General features: G+C 39.6%; 1 protein-coding gene across 3 annotated transcripts in view; it reads right to left on the reverse strand.

Annotated features, from left to right (window-relative positions):
- LOC149256230 (GPCR-type G protein COLD1-like) overlaps positions 1-13,263 on the reverse strand; it is a 402,810-nt gene that overhangs the window by 125,810 nt on the left and 263,737 nt on the right. For all 3 annotated transcript variants that reach the window (XR_016267270.1, XM_089460701.1, XM_089460700.1), the window contains one exon: positions 9,250-9,342. Coding sequence is in view for 2 of the 3 variants with exons in the window: in XM_089460701.1 (XP_089316827.1) it covers positions 9,250-9,342 (93 nt within the window). In the remaining variant the exon portion in view is untranslated. The remainder of the gene's footprint in view (positions 1-9,249; positions 9,343-13,263) is intronic.

The raw sequence follows: 13,263 nt of genomic DNA on the forward strand, positions 1-13,263 counted from the left end.
GAAAGGAAAACGCGTGGGTATGTCCTCGACAACGCAAGGAGACTTACGATGAGACCCCAAGAACGCAGGCGGCTTCACGTTGAGACCCAAAATCGCAGGAAGAATGACCGACCGGCGTGACCCAGATCGATTCGAGCTCAAAGATACTCGCTCAAGCCGTCAAAGGATTTACGTTGTACGCCCCTTCAGCTTGCCCTATGATTTTCATAGCCTGCTCATACACATTCCCATCGAAACTTAGGCCTGAGCGCACTTGACGGCGATGAGCAAATCGTGATATGCTGTAGCGGCGTGTATGAACCAGTTTGCAGGTGTTCCGTCGTCCGTCCCAAGAAATGAGTTGCTCACCACGTGTTTGCTATCAGTGGATCGAAATTACACTGTCTGATGTGCGTGAATGTGAATCAATGGGTTACCAAAACGTAATACTCGATGCAGTGTGTGAATCAATGAATTTTGCCCACGCTGAAGCCGCTGTTTGCCTGACGTTTTCTCAGTGTGCCTACTATGTCAGAACTTTATGCTATTTGCTTGAAGCCTCTCACGCTGAGCGTCTTTGTCTGCGGGTACCCTCGACAGAGGCGTGTTTGGATCAGATTTTTGTGTGATGAAATGAGGGAGCCCGTATAGCAGCGGCTGTGAAAGGATTGCATGCACGATGGCAGTGGGCAGAAATAAAATCTTGGATTTTCTGGCCGCGGTGATTTGATTATGGCTTTGCAGCTTCAAAAAAGCTTGCTGCGGATAACGTGAAGGGCAAACAGTGAAATGAGTGCAATAAGGAGGCACGGGGAGAGTTGGATCTGTGTGTGGACAACCTGCTGAGATTGCATCATGGAAACCCCAAGATATTTTTCAGAACCTACACCTGTAACCTGCCAAAAGAAAAGAGAACCTAAAATGAAGTATGCTAGAAACTAAACTAAAAACCCTAAACCCTAATAAAAACTGCATAAAATAAAAATTAAAACCCTATAACAGTTGATAAATGTACAGATTTTTGGCCCCTTAATAGCCAGATTTAGCAATAAGCACGGGAAACATTTTAAAGAACAGAAATTTCAGATTGTCACTGTGAAAAACTTCAGAAAATCTCTCTTGCAAACTTAGAAAAATAAACCGAATGATAGACCCAGGATCAAATCCAACTAGGCTCAGCAAAAAAATGCTTGCGGGAGTTGGCTGGTTCAGCCGAGAACTTCCCCGAACGCCCACAAAATTCCTTCAGAAAATGCTTTCTGCACAGCTCAAAACAACCGTCAATAAAGAGGGCAAAAATGCTACTGGATCTCAAACAGTAATGGAGATACCTGCCATTACTTCAGAAATCCTAACAGCACCCAAACCCCAGCAAGTGAACAAGATACCTGTGCTCACAATACTCTATAAGAAGCTAATATTAATGGCTGAAAATAACATATGCAGAAAATGAAATGGTCTCACAACATTCCAAGAGAGTAACACCAGCAAGATATGGACCCCAAAGTCTTCCTTTATTAACCAGAAACAGATTTACAAGAGAGCTTCTTCAGTCTTAGACTCACAGATCGAATGAATCTGAAATGACCACTTAAGACCCTATATAAAGGAAATGATCCCAACGGCTAGTTCGAATGATCCATGTAGAAATGATCTCGACCGTTGATGAGGATCAAGACATCTCTTGATCTCATCCGTCGATTTATTCACTTAAATATTATTTTATTTTATTTTTTAAATTTTTAAATTTTTTAAATTTTTTATTATTTATTATTTTATTATTATTTTTTAAATTTTTTATTATTTTTTATTTTATTTCATTTTTTAAATGGATCATCGAACTAAGCCTTCGGAAACATCACCTAGGACCTAGGACTTAGGACTCACGAGGGGATTTAAAACATTTTCAACCCTCAAGACACATTTCATGATGACCTTTTTACAATTTACATTTCAAGGGGACAAACCCACTTAATACAGACCCTCATAAACCACCCAGTTCTGCGACACAACTATAATCTAGCAGATCAACACACTAGGATTCTCCTAAAGTTCTAATGACAAAATCCATCCCGGCTTTGGGGTCAGGTTTGAAGGAACACTCTGCCGATCCATGGATCGGTGAGACGAAAAACCTTCCGGGACGTAGATTACCACTAGAAAGTTAGGTCCACCTAGGCAATACACATAAACGACTCATGTCTGCTAAGATTATTTACAATTAATACATGCAGACTTGGTTTACAATTAGATTGATCAAGCTGCTGATGACTGCTGGATGGCACGGACACGCTGATCAGGTGCTGCCCCTTTCTTGCAAAGAAAAAGGGGGTGTACTGCATGGGTAGTTGACCGGTAGAGGTCAACAACGACATTTAGGCAAGATGAGTGGTTCATCGTTCTCCTGCTGAGACATCCTACCCATGCAGTCCGGGACTCCTGGGAAGTACCTCTCATCTTACCAATGAGTAGGGAAATGAGGATAGGGACCATAGTACTACCGATGGACACATCGTGTACTACCGTACTCCCTATGCTAGGATGATATTGATGATCAATTGGCACTGACTTCGGGTCAGTAAGAGTGGTATGACACACTCTCTTTATTGGCACTAACTTCAGGTCAGTAAGAGTGGTATGAGCCACTCTATTTTATCTGGGACTGACTTTGGGTCAGCAGAGAATGGTATGATACATTCTCGATCACTTCTTCTTCTTCATAGTTCAGCAGAGCAGAGCAGTGCATTGATGGCAGAGATAGTACCGACTGACAGATGGATTAGCAGATGGAGTTCTCCCTAGTTGAGAGGGAGTGTTGGAATTGGAAACTAGGGCCAAACTCCATATGGGTCACCTTATTTATGGCAACTGATATTTTTCTTGGATTCCTCTCTCCGAGAGGTGTAGGATTGATCTAAAGATCATCCGATTCTGACATGTATATATGGAGATATGAATTTATTTATATTCTTGACAATTTGTCAAGGTCGGCCAACAAGCAAAACAATCATTTTCACCCCCAACTTAACCTCAACGTTGCATATAAAAGGAGACATCATGGCATTATTTCACCATCTCATCCTCACATCCTTCTCTCTCCTCTCTTGTTTGGGTACGCATATCTGGAGTAGCTTCTCTCACACGTGCGAAAGGAAGGAAACTGTTTTCTGTTTAGGGCTGGGTTGACCGAGTTTGACCGAAGCTGCAGAAAGGCTATTTGGACAGCGTTGACCAACGTTGACTCTTCTTTGAGTGAGGATTGGGTTAGGCTACCTCTCCTTGGCAGGCCACAGTTTTGGACAGCGTCCTTGACCCTGCGATGACCAGCGTTGACTGTGCTAGCACTGGTCGCAGGCTTGACTGTAGTTGACCAAAGTTTGACTGGGATTTTCAAACTGTTTTCAGTTTATTCTTCTTGTTGTTGGAGGCCGAGTTGACTGAGCTTTGACCAAGCTAGATTGGAGGTCAAATCTGACATGTTTAACCAGCTTTGACTTCGCTGGTTAGGGTTTGTTGTTGTTGTCATAAAATATAAGTTTTGTATATTTGTACTATCACTCTCTCTCTGTTGAACTATTGAAGATTATAAGAAGAATTGATAAAGGGTTTCCCCACATTAGTGTTTGTCCCTGGCTAGAGCCACATCTGGTGTCCTCTTGTCTTCGATTGTTTATGTTTATGTTCTATTTGCATTTTACTATCATGCTGATGTGATTGGTAAACTAGAAATTGATATTGGGCTAATAAGAAATTGAAGTAAATTGCTCTTAAGCATAGAACATACCAAAATTGACAATTGTCCTAAGTGCAAAAAGGGCAGTAACAAGGAAGATAGAGAAGAAGTCCATTTCCCGAAGAAGTGGAGGAAGTTGAAAGAGGAAATGCATTAGAAGCAAGAGCTCATGACATCACCATACGTAAACATGAAGGACAGCTGGAAGAAAATCTATGGCAATCAAATATGAAGGATATAGCTCTTGAGAACCTCATTGAAACTTAAGGAAAGGAAGAAGTCCTCCAAGTCCAAGCTCATCATACATCAAAAGGAAACATCTACTGAATGGGGATATGCAAGATCCTCAGAATTCTCTGATGGAATCTTCATTGGAAGGTTCACCAATCTCGAGAGGAAGCAAGTGTTTCATCAGGTACTCCAACTTTTGGAATTCATGGGATGATGGTATGATGACATAAGAGATGAAGCAGATCAAGGGGTTGAAGCTCTTTTCAATCAAGGAAGTTGTTGAAAGAAGCCTAAATAACCTAAAAGGTAAATGTGGTATGTATGCTTGTATTCAATATTATAAATTCATGTTGTATGGTTGGAGGTAACATGGATCACTACTCGATCTTGAGAAGCATGATCAAAGGAAAGGAATCTCCTTCTATGAAAGGTTGCCGAAAGGCATGGGGCCAACTAGATGTCCTCATATGAAGTATGAGGTGGTTGACTACAAATGAGGAACTTTGAATGGAAGCTCCTGGGAATGAAATGTGCGAAGAAAGGAAGGAAGAGATTGTGAGATTTGCAACCATGCTAAAGGAAATCAACATCTGAAAGACCAATAAGATTTGACTAAGAAATTTCCCAAAAAGATATAAAGACCATAATGGAAGTCAGAAAAAGATGGAGACCCTTGACAATCGATATCTTCGGGAGATGTGTCAACATGTATGCAGGATGTTGATACCTGCAGGAAGATGTCATGATGAAAGACCATCACAAATGTAAGTCTGATTTAAGTGTTCATTTCTTATTTTGAGCAAGTATCTAGATGGCTTATGCAGGGCTACCAAAGGGAAGAACTGTGGATGTCTTCTAAGAGAACCATGTAGAAGGATGCAAGACCCTTGCAAAGAAGAAAGCATGAGAGCAATGGTGACATCACTGACTCATGGATGAAAGTGATGGATGGTATGTGCCCTATGAAGAAGTCCCCAAAAGATGAAGACTCTATGACAAAGAAATTCATGACATCAAAGGAAGGAGTTCTTCAAGAAGCTGGTTGTCCCATCACCTCCACCTAAAGAGTTGTTGTAGGTCCCTACTTAAGCAAAAGCCTGGAAACAAGTTTCTCACTTGGAAGAAACTTGAAAATTCCTAAGCCAAGAGAGAGCTTAGATACATTCCTTCTGTAGGAATGGGTACATTCCTTCTTACGAATAGATGTGTCCTCCCTAATTGAGAGGGAGAGATAGACACATTATTCTTGTCCTCACTTGGGAAGACAGAATATAGGATTGGGTAATCATTTGGCATCTGATACTCTTTGAGGATGAGATAGGGCATCCAAAATAAGAGGAGTCATGGAGGACCGATATTCTTTGAGGGCTAAGGAGTCCAAGATAAGAATAGTCCTCATGAAACACACCCTGAGAACCCGGGTGGGGTATGTTTGGAGAGAGACAATGATGAGAGTGTTTATAAATCATTATTCTCGCCAACCTTGAACTCAGATCTTGTGGAGAGATAGAGTTGTTAGTCAAGGCCTTGTTATAAAACAATGTTGGTTGATATGATGCTATACAAATGGGTTACCAATCTGATTCTTCTTATGAGAAATTCTTCAAATGAAGAATGACCAAGTACCATTATCAAAACCTCCCTCGTTAAGAGGGAGTGTTGAAAAGTGTAACTTTTGTAAATCCCCAATGACATATAATTGTGACTTTTGTAAATGATGTAAAGAATAAAATAAAATTATTTTGTAATTCTTGCTTCATGGGTTTCATGAGCAAGAGATTTTATTTAGATGGCTCCCATTGACCTTAGGATTTTTCATTAAAGTCAAAGAGTCAATGTCATGTATGAAGAAACCTTCTTGGGGATCTAACAATGTATATGAGTCTATAAAAGTGTCTAGAAGCCCTCCAACGACAAGCACAAGTCCTCCTCTTCAAGTCAGCCTCCAAATGAAGTAAATGGCACATATCGGCTCACCTATTTGGAGACACAACCCTTCATAAAGACAAGTCGACTTATTTATAGGACAACCACTATAAATAGGCATGTAGAGTCTTCGCATAACCACAATTTAGAAATTCGGATCTCACTCGGAATTTGGATGGGTAGTCACAGTATACAGTTCGGATCTCCACAGTGAAGAAGTTTGGATGTCAAGCAGTGAAGCGAATTTGGATCTCTCTGATATTTTGGGTGACAAAGGGGAGTGAAGTTCAAATACATCTCTGAGATTTTCGAGTGGACTGTGCCAGTGATAAATTCAAATCACAAAAGTTCGAATCTCTGAAGGTCAAGGAATTCGGAACACAGTTGCAGTGACTAAGTACAAAAGGAAGTACGGATAGGTGATGAAGGAATAGCGAAGAAGTTTAAGGGCTAACCACATGAATAGCAGTTCGGAGGGAAAGTCTCAGTGTCACAGTACAAGATCACAGAGTGGTCAAGGTAAGATGATCTCGGTGATGATGATTAGATCTCAGTAGTGACAATGTTTCAGTGCTAAGAAGATCGAAAGGGAAGATGAGTCGAGAAGAGGAAAAGAGCAAAAGACAGTCAAGAGAATTTGTGTCTTGGTCTTGGAGTGGCAACTAGGTCAAGGGTCTTGGTCTTGGTATTCGTCAATTGGAATCTCTATAAGAAGAATTTGTGCGGGTTTTCCTCTCAAAGAAGTGAGAGGTTTTGGCCCTGGCTGATAGCCTACATTCTGTCTCTTGTCTATTTATGTTTATGCATTGGTAACTGTTTGATGAAGAACACTAATAACTTAAGCAACTAGAAGATCCTAATCTAATGAAATAAAATTCAATCACAAGCAGTTACTAATCAAGAGAAATCACCTAATTCATGATGCCCTAGATTTCTCAACACAAATAAAGGTGGCTTAAGGGGATAAAAGGAAAAGGTACATTCTTCTATGGAGAATCATAGATGAAAGATGGAACAAACAACTCCATAGACCTTTACAAGCAGTTGGCTATTATTTAAATCCAAGGTATGTGTTTTCGGATTTCAATGCTCATTTCTTATAAGTTTTAACTTTTAATTTTTGTCATTCATTACTAATTACAAAATATTCGAAATTGGTTGACTTGATGAATATTTTTTTTTTGAATTTTGAAGGTACCATTACACTACAAATTTTGAGGCCAATGGGGAGGTATTAGGGGGATTGTATAAATGCATTGAGCGCATGGTCCCAGATTCCAAAACTCAAGTTTAGATTCATAACAAGCCCTTGAATTTTTGTGAGAATGTCGATACCTTTGGAATTTCTATGGTTGTAAGAAATAGAGAAAAGATTCCCCCAGGTAACAACAGTCAAGATTTGCAAATTATTATTTACTCATTTCAATTTGCAATTGTTGAGTCCAAATTTCAACTTTCAAATTCATTTGCTAATACTTCTTTGCCTTCCACTCGTTTTGTGGCCTATTGGTGGCAACAATTTGGTAGTAATTCCCTCAATTGCAAAAAATTGCAATTCGAATATTTAGCCAGACATGAACTACTTCAAGGTGTGAGCGGAATTGGAGTGTGTTTGAGCGTATACACACTAAGAAAAGGAACCATTCGGAGCAAAAGTGGTTGAATGACATGGTTTTTGTTCAGTACAACCTTAGGTTGAGATGCAACCAATTGCTGAACAAAACCACGGAATCAAGCAACATTGTCTTGGTTGACTTTGATCCAACACTAGAATGGGTTGTCGAGAGTCAAGCACCAGCGTTTAACAATGAAGACCTTTCTTGGTTGGACTTGGACCCACCTCCACAGGTTGTAGAGGCAGATATATCAGAAACACAAGTAGCAACTTCAGGGCTAGGGGAATCAAGTTGTAATCACACTGCAGACTTAGATGTTACTCATTCTTCAAATGAGGATGAGGAGGATGATCAGGATGATGATTCTAATGATGACATTGGCAATTAACACTTGTAGGTTGCAATTTTAGTATTGTAGACTATAGTATCATACTATCATGTTATTTTGGACTATAGATGCCTTTTAGAGCCTACTTCTTGATGTTTTTTGGTTCAGCGATGTTTTGCACTAAGTGCTATTTTGGTTATATGCACTATTACTTGCTATATAAATGAGAAATTTTGCATATTTGCGTATAAATGGTTTGGATTCATATGGATGCACATTAATATATATGTTTTTCTTTAAAATATGAATATTTTATGTGTTTTTGGTAAACCGGTTTTTTGGTCCAGTTTTTTACCGGTTCCCAGTCCACAAGGTTTTCCAGTTTGATCACTGGTTCGGTTCTGATAACATTGCTTTAAATAGAGATCATGGACCAATTGGTGTTAAGCCACAAATCAATAGCCATTAATATCGAGCAGAATATCAGCCATTGAATCACTCTATGTCTAAAACATATGGTGACAGTCGGATTACAATGCATACTAAGGAAACACACTTTTACCTAATAGACACATTAGACCAAGTTGAACTTAACTAATTCCTAAGTGTCTAAATATCCTAACAAATCCAATTACTCCCTAGTTCCACACCATAACATATGATGCCACTAAACAATAATTTTGGAATAATATAACTAAAATGAGTTGTGAAGAAGGGTTAAAACAATAACAGATGATGAAGAAAATCTAGATCCACAAAACTGAAGGAAATGCCTCTAGACAATAATCTCTGGAGCGCTTGTAGACAAAAAACAGATCCGAAAACCCTAGTTCCACAGCCCTTAAGGCAAATGTCACTTGACAAAAATCTCCAAAAATAGTCGCTAAAAAATTTGAAGTCCATCGTATACACCCTTCCACCTCCATTTTCACTTTTGTAAATATAAGATGTATTTTGCAATATATAAATTACAAAAAGAAAAAATTGAAACAAAGATTCTTGACAACACAAATTGAAACCACCTATCCACATTGTTAAATATTTCAGATTTATAGTTTATTCCAGTGTCCTTAGATCTCTGGTATCTACCTATTCTAATCTTAATTTAACAAACTTCCCTTACTTTCCTTCATTATCATGCTATCCCCTACTTGATATTGTTGAATTTGCCAAGTAATGCCAGTAACTAGTTAATTAGTTTGACAACGACCAAGTCAGAAATCCTTCAAGTCATTTTAAAAGTCATTCAGTAGTTTGATATGGAGCAGAAGTGGGAATGAATTTTGAACTCTAACAACAGTCTATTTTTCCATGTTAGTTCTCAAGTAATATCTTATAAAGAGCTTTCAAAATTTTCTATAATTTATGATTAATAGAAGGTCACAGCATAAACTGTGCCCAGCACAAGTAACTTTTGGAAAATACACACGACATACCTTCAGCATTTTGTACACACAATAGACAGAACATGCATAACCCAACAGGTTCTTCACATGCCCTCTCCAAGTCCGAGAATAAGTAGCTGCTTCCTGGTTTCCGAGAATAACATCCAAATATAGAAGCAGGTTTAGCATTGCAATTTGAACATGACTATATTGGAAATTTACAAATATAAATGAAAATCACTTATGAGTAGCAACTCTGCTTTTCTTCCATTAGCAACAGAATATCTTATTAAAATCTAGTGTATAAGAGGGAAGACTTGGAATGTCTTCTTAAGTTCATCACTATATATGTAGAGAGGGAGGGAAGGAGAGAGAGAGAGAGTATTTGTGCTATCCCATGTATTTGAGTCATGCGTTAATGCATAGATGTACAATCATTGACAAAAGAGAAAAGTTGCTAGATGGAACCATATACATTAGATGGAATCATCCCAGGATGCTCCAGGATTTGATTCTCTTTCAATTACTGCTTGTTACCGGACAGAAAAAAAATCAATATCCCTTTCACCCAAGGACTTTCAACTAGCTCAAGGTTTGCAATAGCAAACCCCCACAACTACCACCACTGCAACAAAGAGGCCTTTTCAAAAGGCACAGCATTATTCTGAGTCATTAAAAAACCAATTAAAACTTTCCTTACCCTTACCCTAGCCTCTACGTACTCCACCCCGTCCACATTGTATATGACTATTTAGTATTGCTAGTTCCTTCAAAATGCTCTCAATTGGCACATTCTGAGTTGCCTCAACCATCTGGGTCTCAGCATCCACAGACAAACTAGCAACCAAATCACTCTATGCAATTGGAGAATCTGGTATTTTTTTAAATATAAAGCCAATCATTCTATTGCAAATTATGATTTGGGTCTGCCACCCCTTCAAATTTTGCAGTCAATGGCAACACAACATTTAGACCAGAGAAAATTAGATCTACAGAATTCAAAGGTAAATACCCCAGTGGAGAATGTTCCAGAGAACGAGTTCCCCTTACATTCACATGATCCTCTTCTTCAATGGCCTGGACTAGTGATCTCCCTCTAGCTACAGAAGAGTCCAATCCTCTCTTAGAAGAAGTAATCTAGCCATAGCAACAAGAAACCGTGCGACTGTATCGCCCCTATCCGACCCACATGTGTCTCCCTTCCTTGTGTAGCACCATATGCACATGAATTCCAGATTCTTCATAAAGGGTTATCCCCCTAGGTGACAATTGATTTTTCCACCTAGATTGAATCTAAGAGTGCTTCTTTATCCATGGTTTCTATTTTTACCCCCTGATCCAACTAAATTGGTAAATGTTCCTTTGTTATGACTTTTTTTTTTCTGTTATGTCATTTTCTCATTTTTTAACTTCTTAATTTGTGTGATCAGGCTTTGATCATGATTCCTTAGGCATGAAATTTCTTCATCTTTCTCTAATCATTCATTGTCAAATTTTTTTTACGATCTTGAATTTATTGTTGTATCACTGCATCATTTTGTTCATATTTTTGTTAATTTTCCATTGTTCCATGCTTAGCACAATCACTTATTCCAATTCTTTTTCAATTAGCAATCACTTTTTCAATAAATTCAATCTTCCAATGACAAAAAGCAATTGTAGATAGAACAGTAATTCAAATGCAATAGAAGACAGCCAAGTGTGAAAATTTCTGAATCTAACACATCAGAAACTCCTACTGCAATATCTAGTTTACTATCTCCTACTTGTTCTTTACATTAACAAGTTATTCAATAACATAAACATCGAAGTAAACACAATTGCAGCCTTCACAAATATACAGATCAACAACTGAAATCAACTGAGACGACACAAGGGACACCGTTATTTTTGGACAATCATCCCCGGAAAAACCCAATGCGGGAAAACCGGTGCAGCATTTATGAAAGTTTTATTATTAAGCAGATTTATGAATACAACTAGGGTGCCAGAAATGGCTCACCCTTCAGAGCATATCCTTGGCAGTAGTACCTCTCTCCGGAAATAGATATTCCGTCAAATTAGCACCCGGTGTATCAACCCCACAGTGACTCTGATTGTTCCTTGTGTTGGACAGCAAAAGCTACTCCAAGCACTCCTCTAGAACTGCATCACCCTCTCTCGACTAATCTGTTCTCAGTCTGTCCCACAAAATCTCCTCAGCGCGGCCTCTTTAGCACAGCGTCAGCCTCTACAACCTTCTGCGTCATCTTCTGTGGCTTTTTCTGTCAGCCTCTGCATCTGCCTCTACGGCTTCTGCGTCCTCTGTGTTGGCCTCCTTAGCCTCTGCGTTAGCCCTTCTAGGCTCTACGCTGCCTCGTAGGCCCTTTGTTGCCTCTTTGATATGTATTCTTCAACCTTGGAGCTTTTGCATCCTCTACGCTGGCCTCCTTAGCCTCTGTGTAAGCCCTCCTAGGCTCTACGCTGCCTCTAAGGCCCTTTGTTGCCTCTCTGATATGTATTGTTCAACCTTGGATCGAAATCCCTCATTGAACTGCCCCTCATTGCGACTGATCTCTAACTCGATTTCCTTAGCAAACCCAGCCCCATAAAATCGAATTATTGATCTCTCTTGGTGTATCTCCAACTGACCCTCAAGCCTCCTCTTATCCTTTTCCTATTGACGATTCAACGGCCGTGATTAAGTCCCTAATCAAAGGCTAAGATTAGATTTGGCTTGATCCTCGTTATTTAGAACTTTATCACCCATATTATATTAATACACATTAATATTTGAATTCTCCTAAGTTTAGACTTAGGAAACCCATTAAAAGTATTAATTATTTCAATATCTCTTCATCCAGGTGGAATTTCTCCAAACGATTTCTAGGTCTTGGATATCTCATGTGCCTTAGCCTCTCCACCATATTTTATGGCTAGAGCACATCCGATGCTACCCAAAATCAACACTCCCTCTTAGCGAGGAATGTGCTCTAGCAATGCTTCACCATAGAAGCATCACACTGATCTTCCGCATCGGTCCTCTGTGTTGATGCTTGGCCTGCTGCCCCACATCCACTGCACTACTACTTCCTGTACTGCTGCCCATGAAACTGCCACTGCCACTGCTACATTTTTGTTGTAGCTCCCTCTCAAAATGTTGCCTCATGTTGCCCATAGCACTTCCACTACTAACTACTACACTGCAACTCAGTTACCAAGAAGTAAGTAACTGACTTCACCCAAACACTGACATCCTGGTCAGCCTGGAAGCCTCGTGATGTTGAAGCTATCTTTGCTACTATCCTGTGCTCCCTCTGCTGCTGCAAACACCTTTGTGCCTCTTGCACTGCTACAACCTCTACTACCCTGCTACAGACTTCTGCACTCTAGACTTGCCTTGTCGCTCCATCACACCTTGCTCCACCCGAGACCTATCATCATGCTACTGTCGTTAAAGGATCCTGTAGCCGGATATGATCCAAGAGTTTGGGCCCCTCAAGGATCCTGCCCCTGCATGTAGTCCTCTCAACTACAACTCTATGTCTCCCCACCTCTTCTCTAGAGGCGCATGAGAAACTCATGGCACAATCATCATCATTCTCGATAAATATACATCGTTCAAAAAAAAAAATGGGTGGATGAAGGACATTTACAGCAGATAGAAAAAACCACGGAAAACATGCATCAATGGAATGGTTCAATGTTGACAATGTCAATGGTCGATTTCAATAAAAGATTGATTGAAGTGGAGAATAAGGTTACTAGCCACACCGATGAGGTCAATAAAAAATTAACTGATTTCCAGAACAAGTTTAATGGGCACGCTGACGATATGAAGAGGCTTCAGGATACGACAAATCGAATAGAAATACAGATGGAGCAGCGCCATATCCAATCAGAAGTGAATCAAAACGAGACCTTAACATTGTTGAACCTCGTGTGTAAAAAGATGAATATTATACCCGAACAACTACTACAAGAAGATGAAGGAAATCAAGAGCACAACTCATCAGACTCAACAAAATCAACAGACTCTCAAGAAAAAGTTGAATCCCCAAAAAAATCAGCAACGCCCCACCAAGA

The sequence above is a fragment of the Pinus tabuliformis genome, chromosome 7, assembly GCF_031772625.1.
Source record: "Pinus tabuliformis cultivar Carrire ecotype Pingquan chromosome 7, CPIR1, whole genome shotgun sequence".
NCBI classification, from domain to species: domain Eukaryota; kingdom Viridiplantae; phylum Streptophyta; class Pinopsida; order Pinales; family Pinaceae; genus Pinus; species Pinus tabuliformis.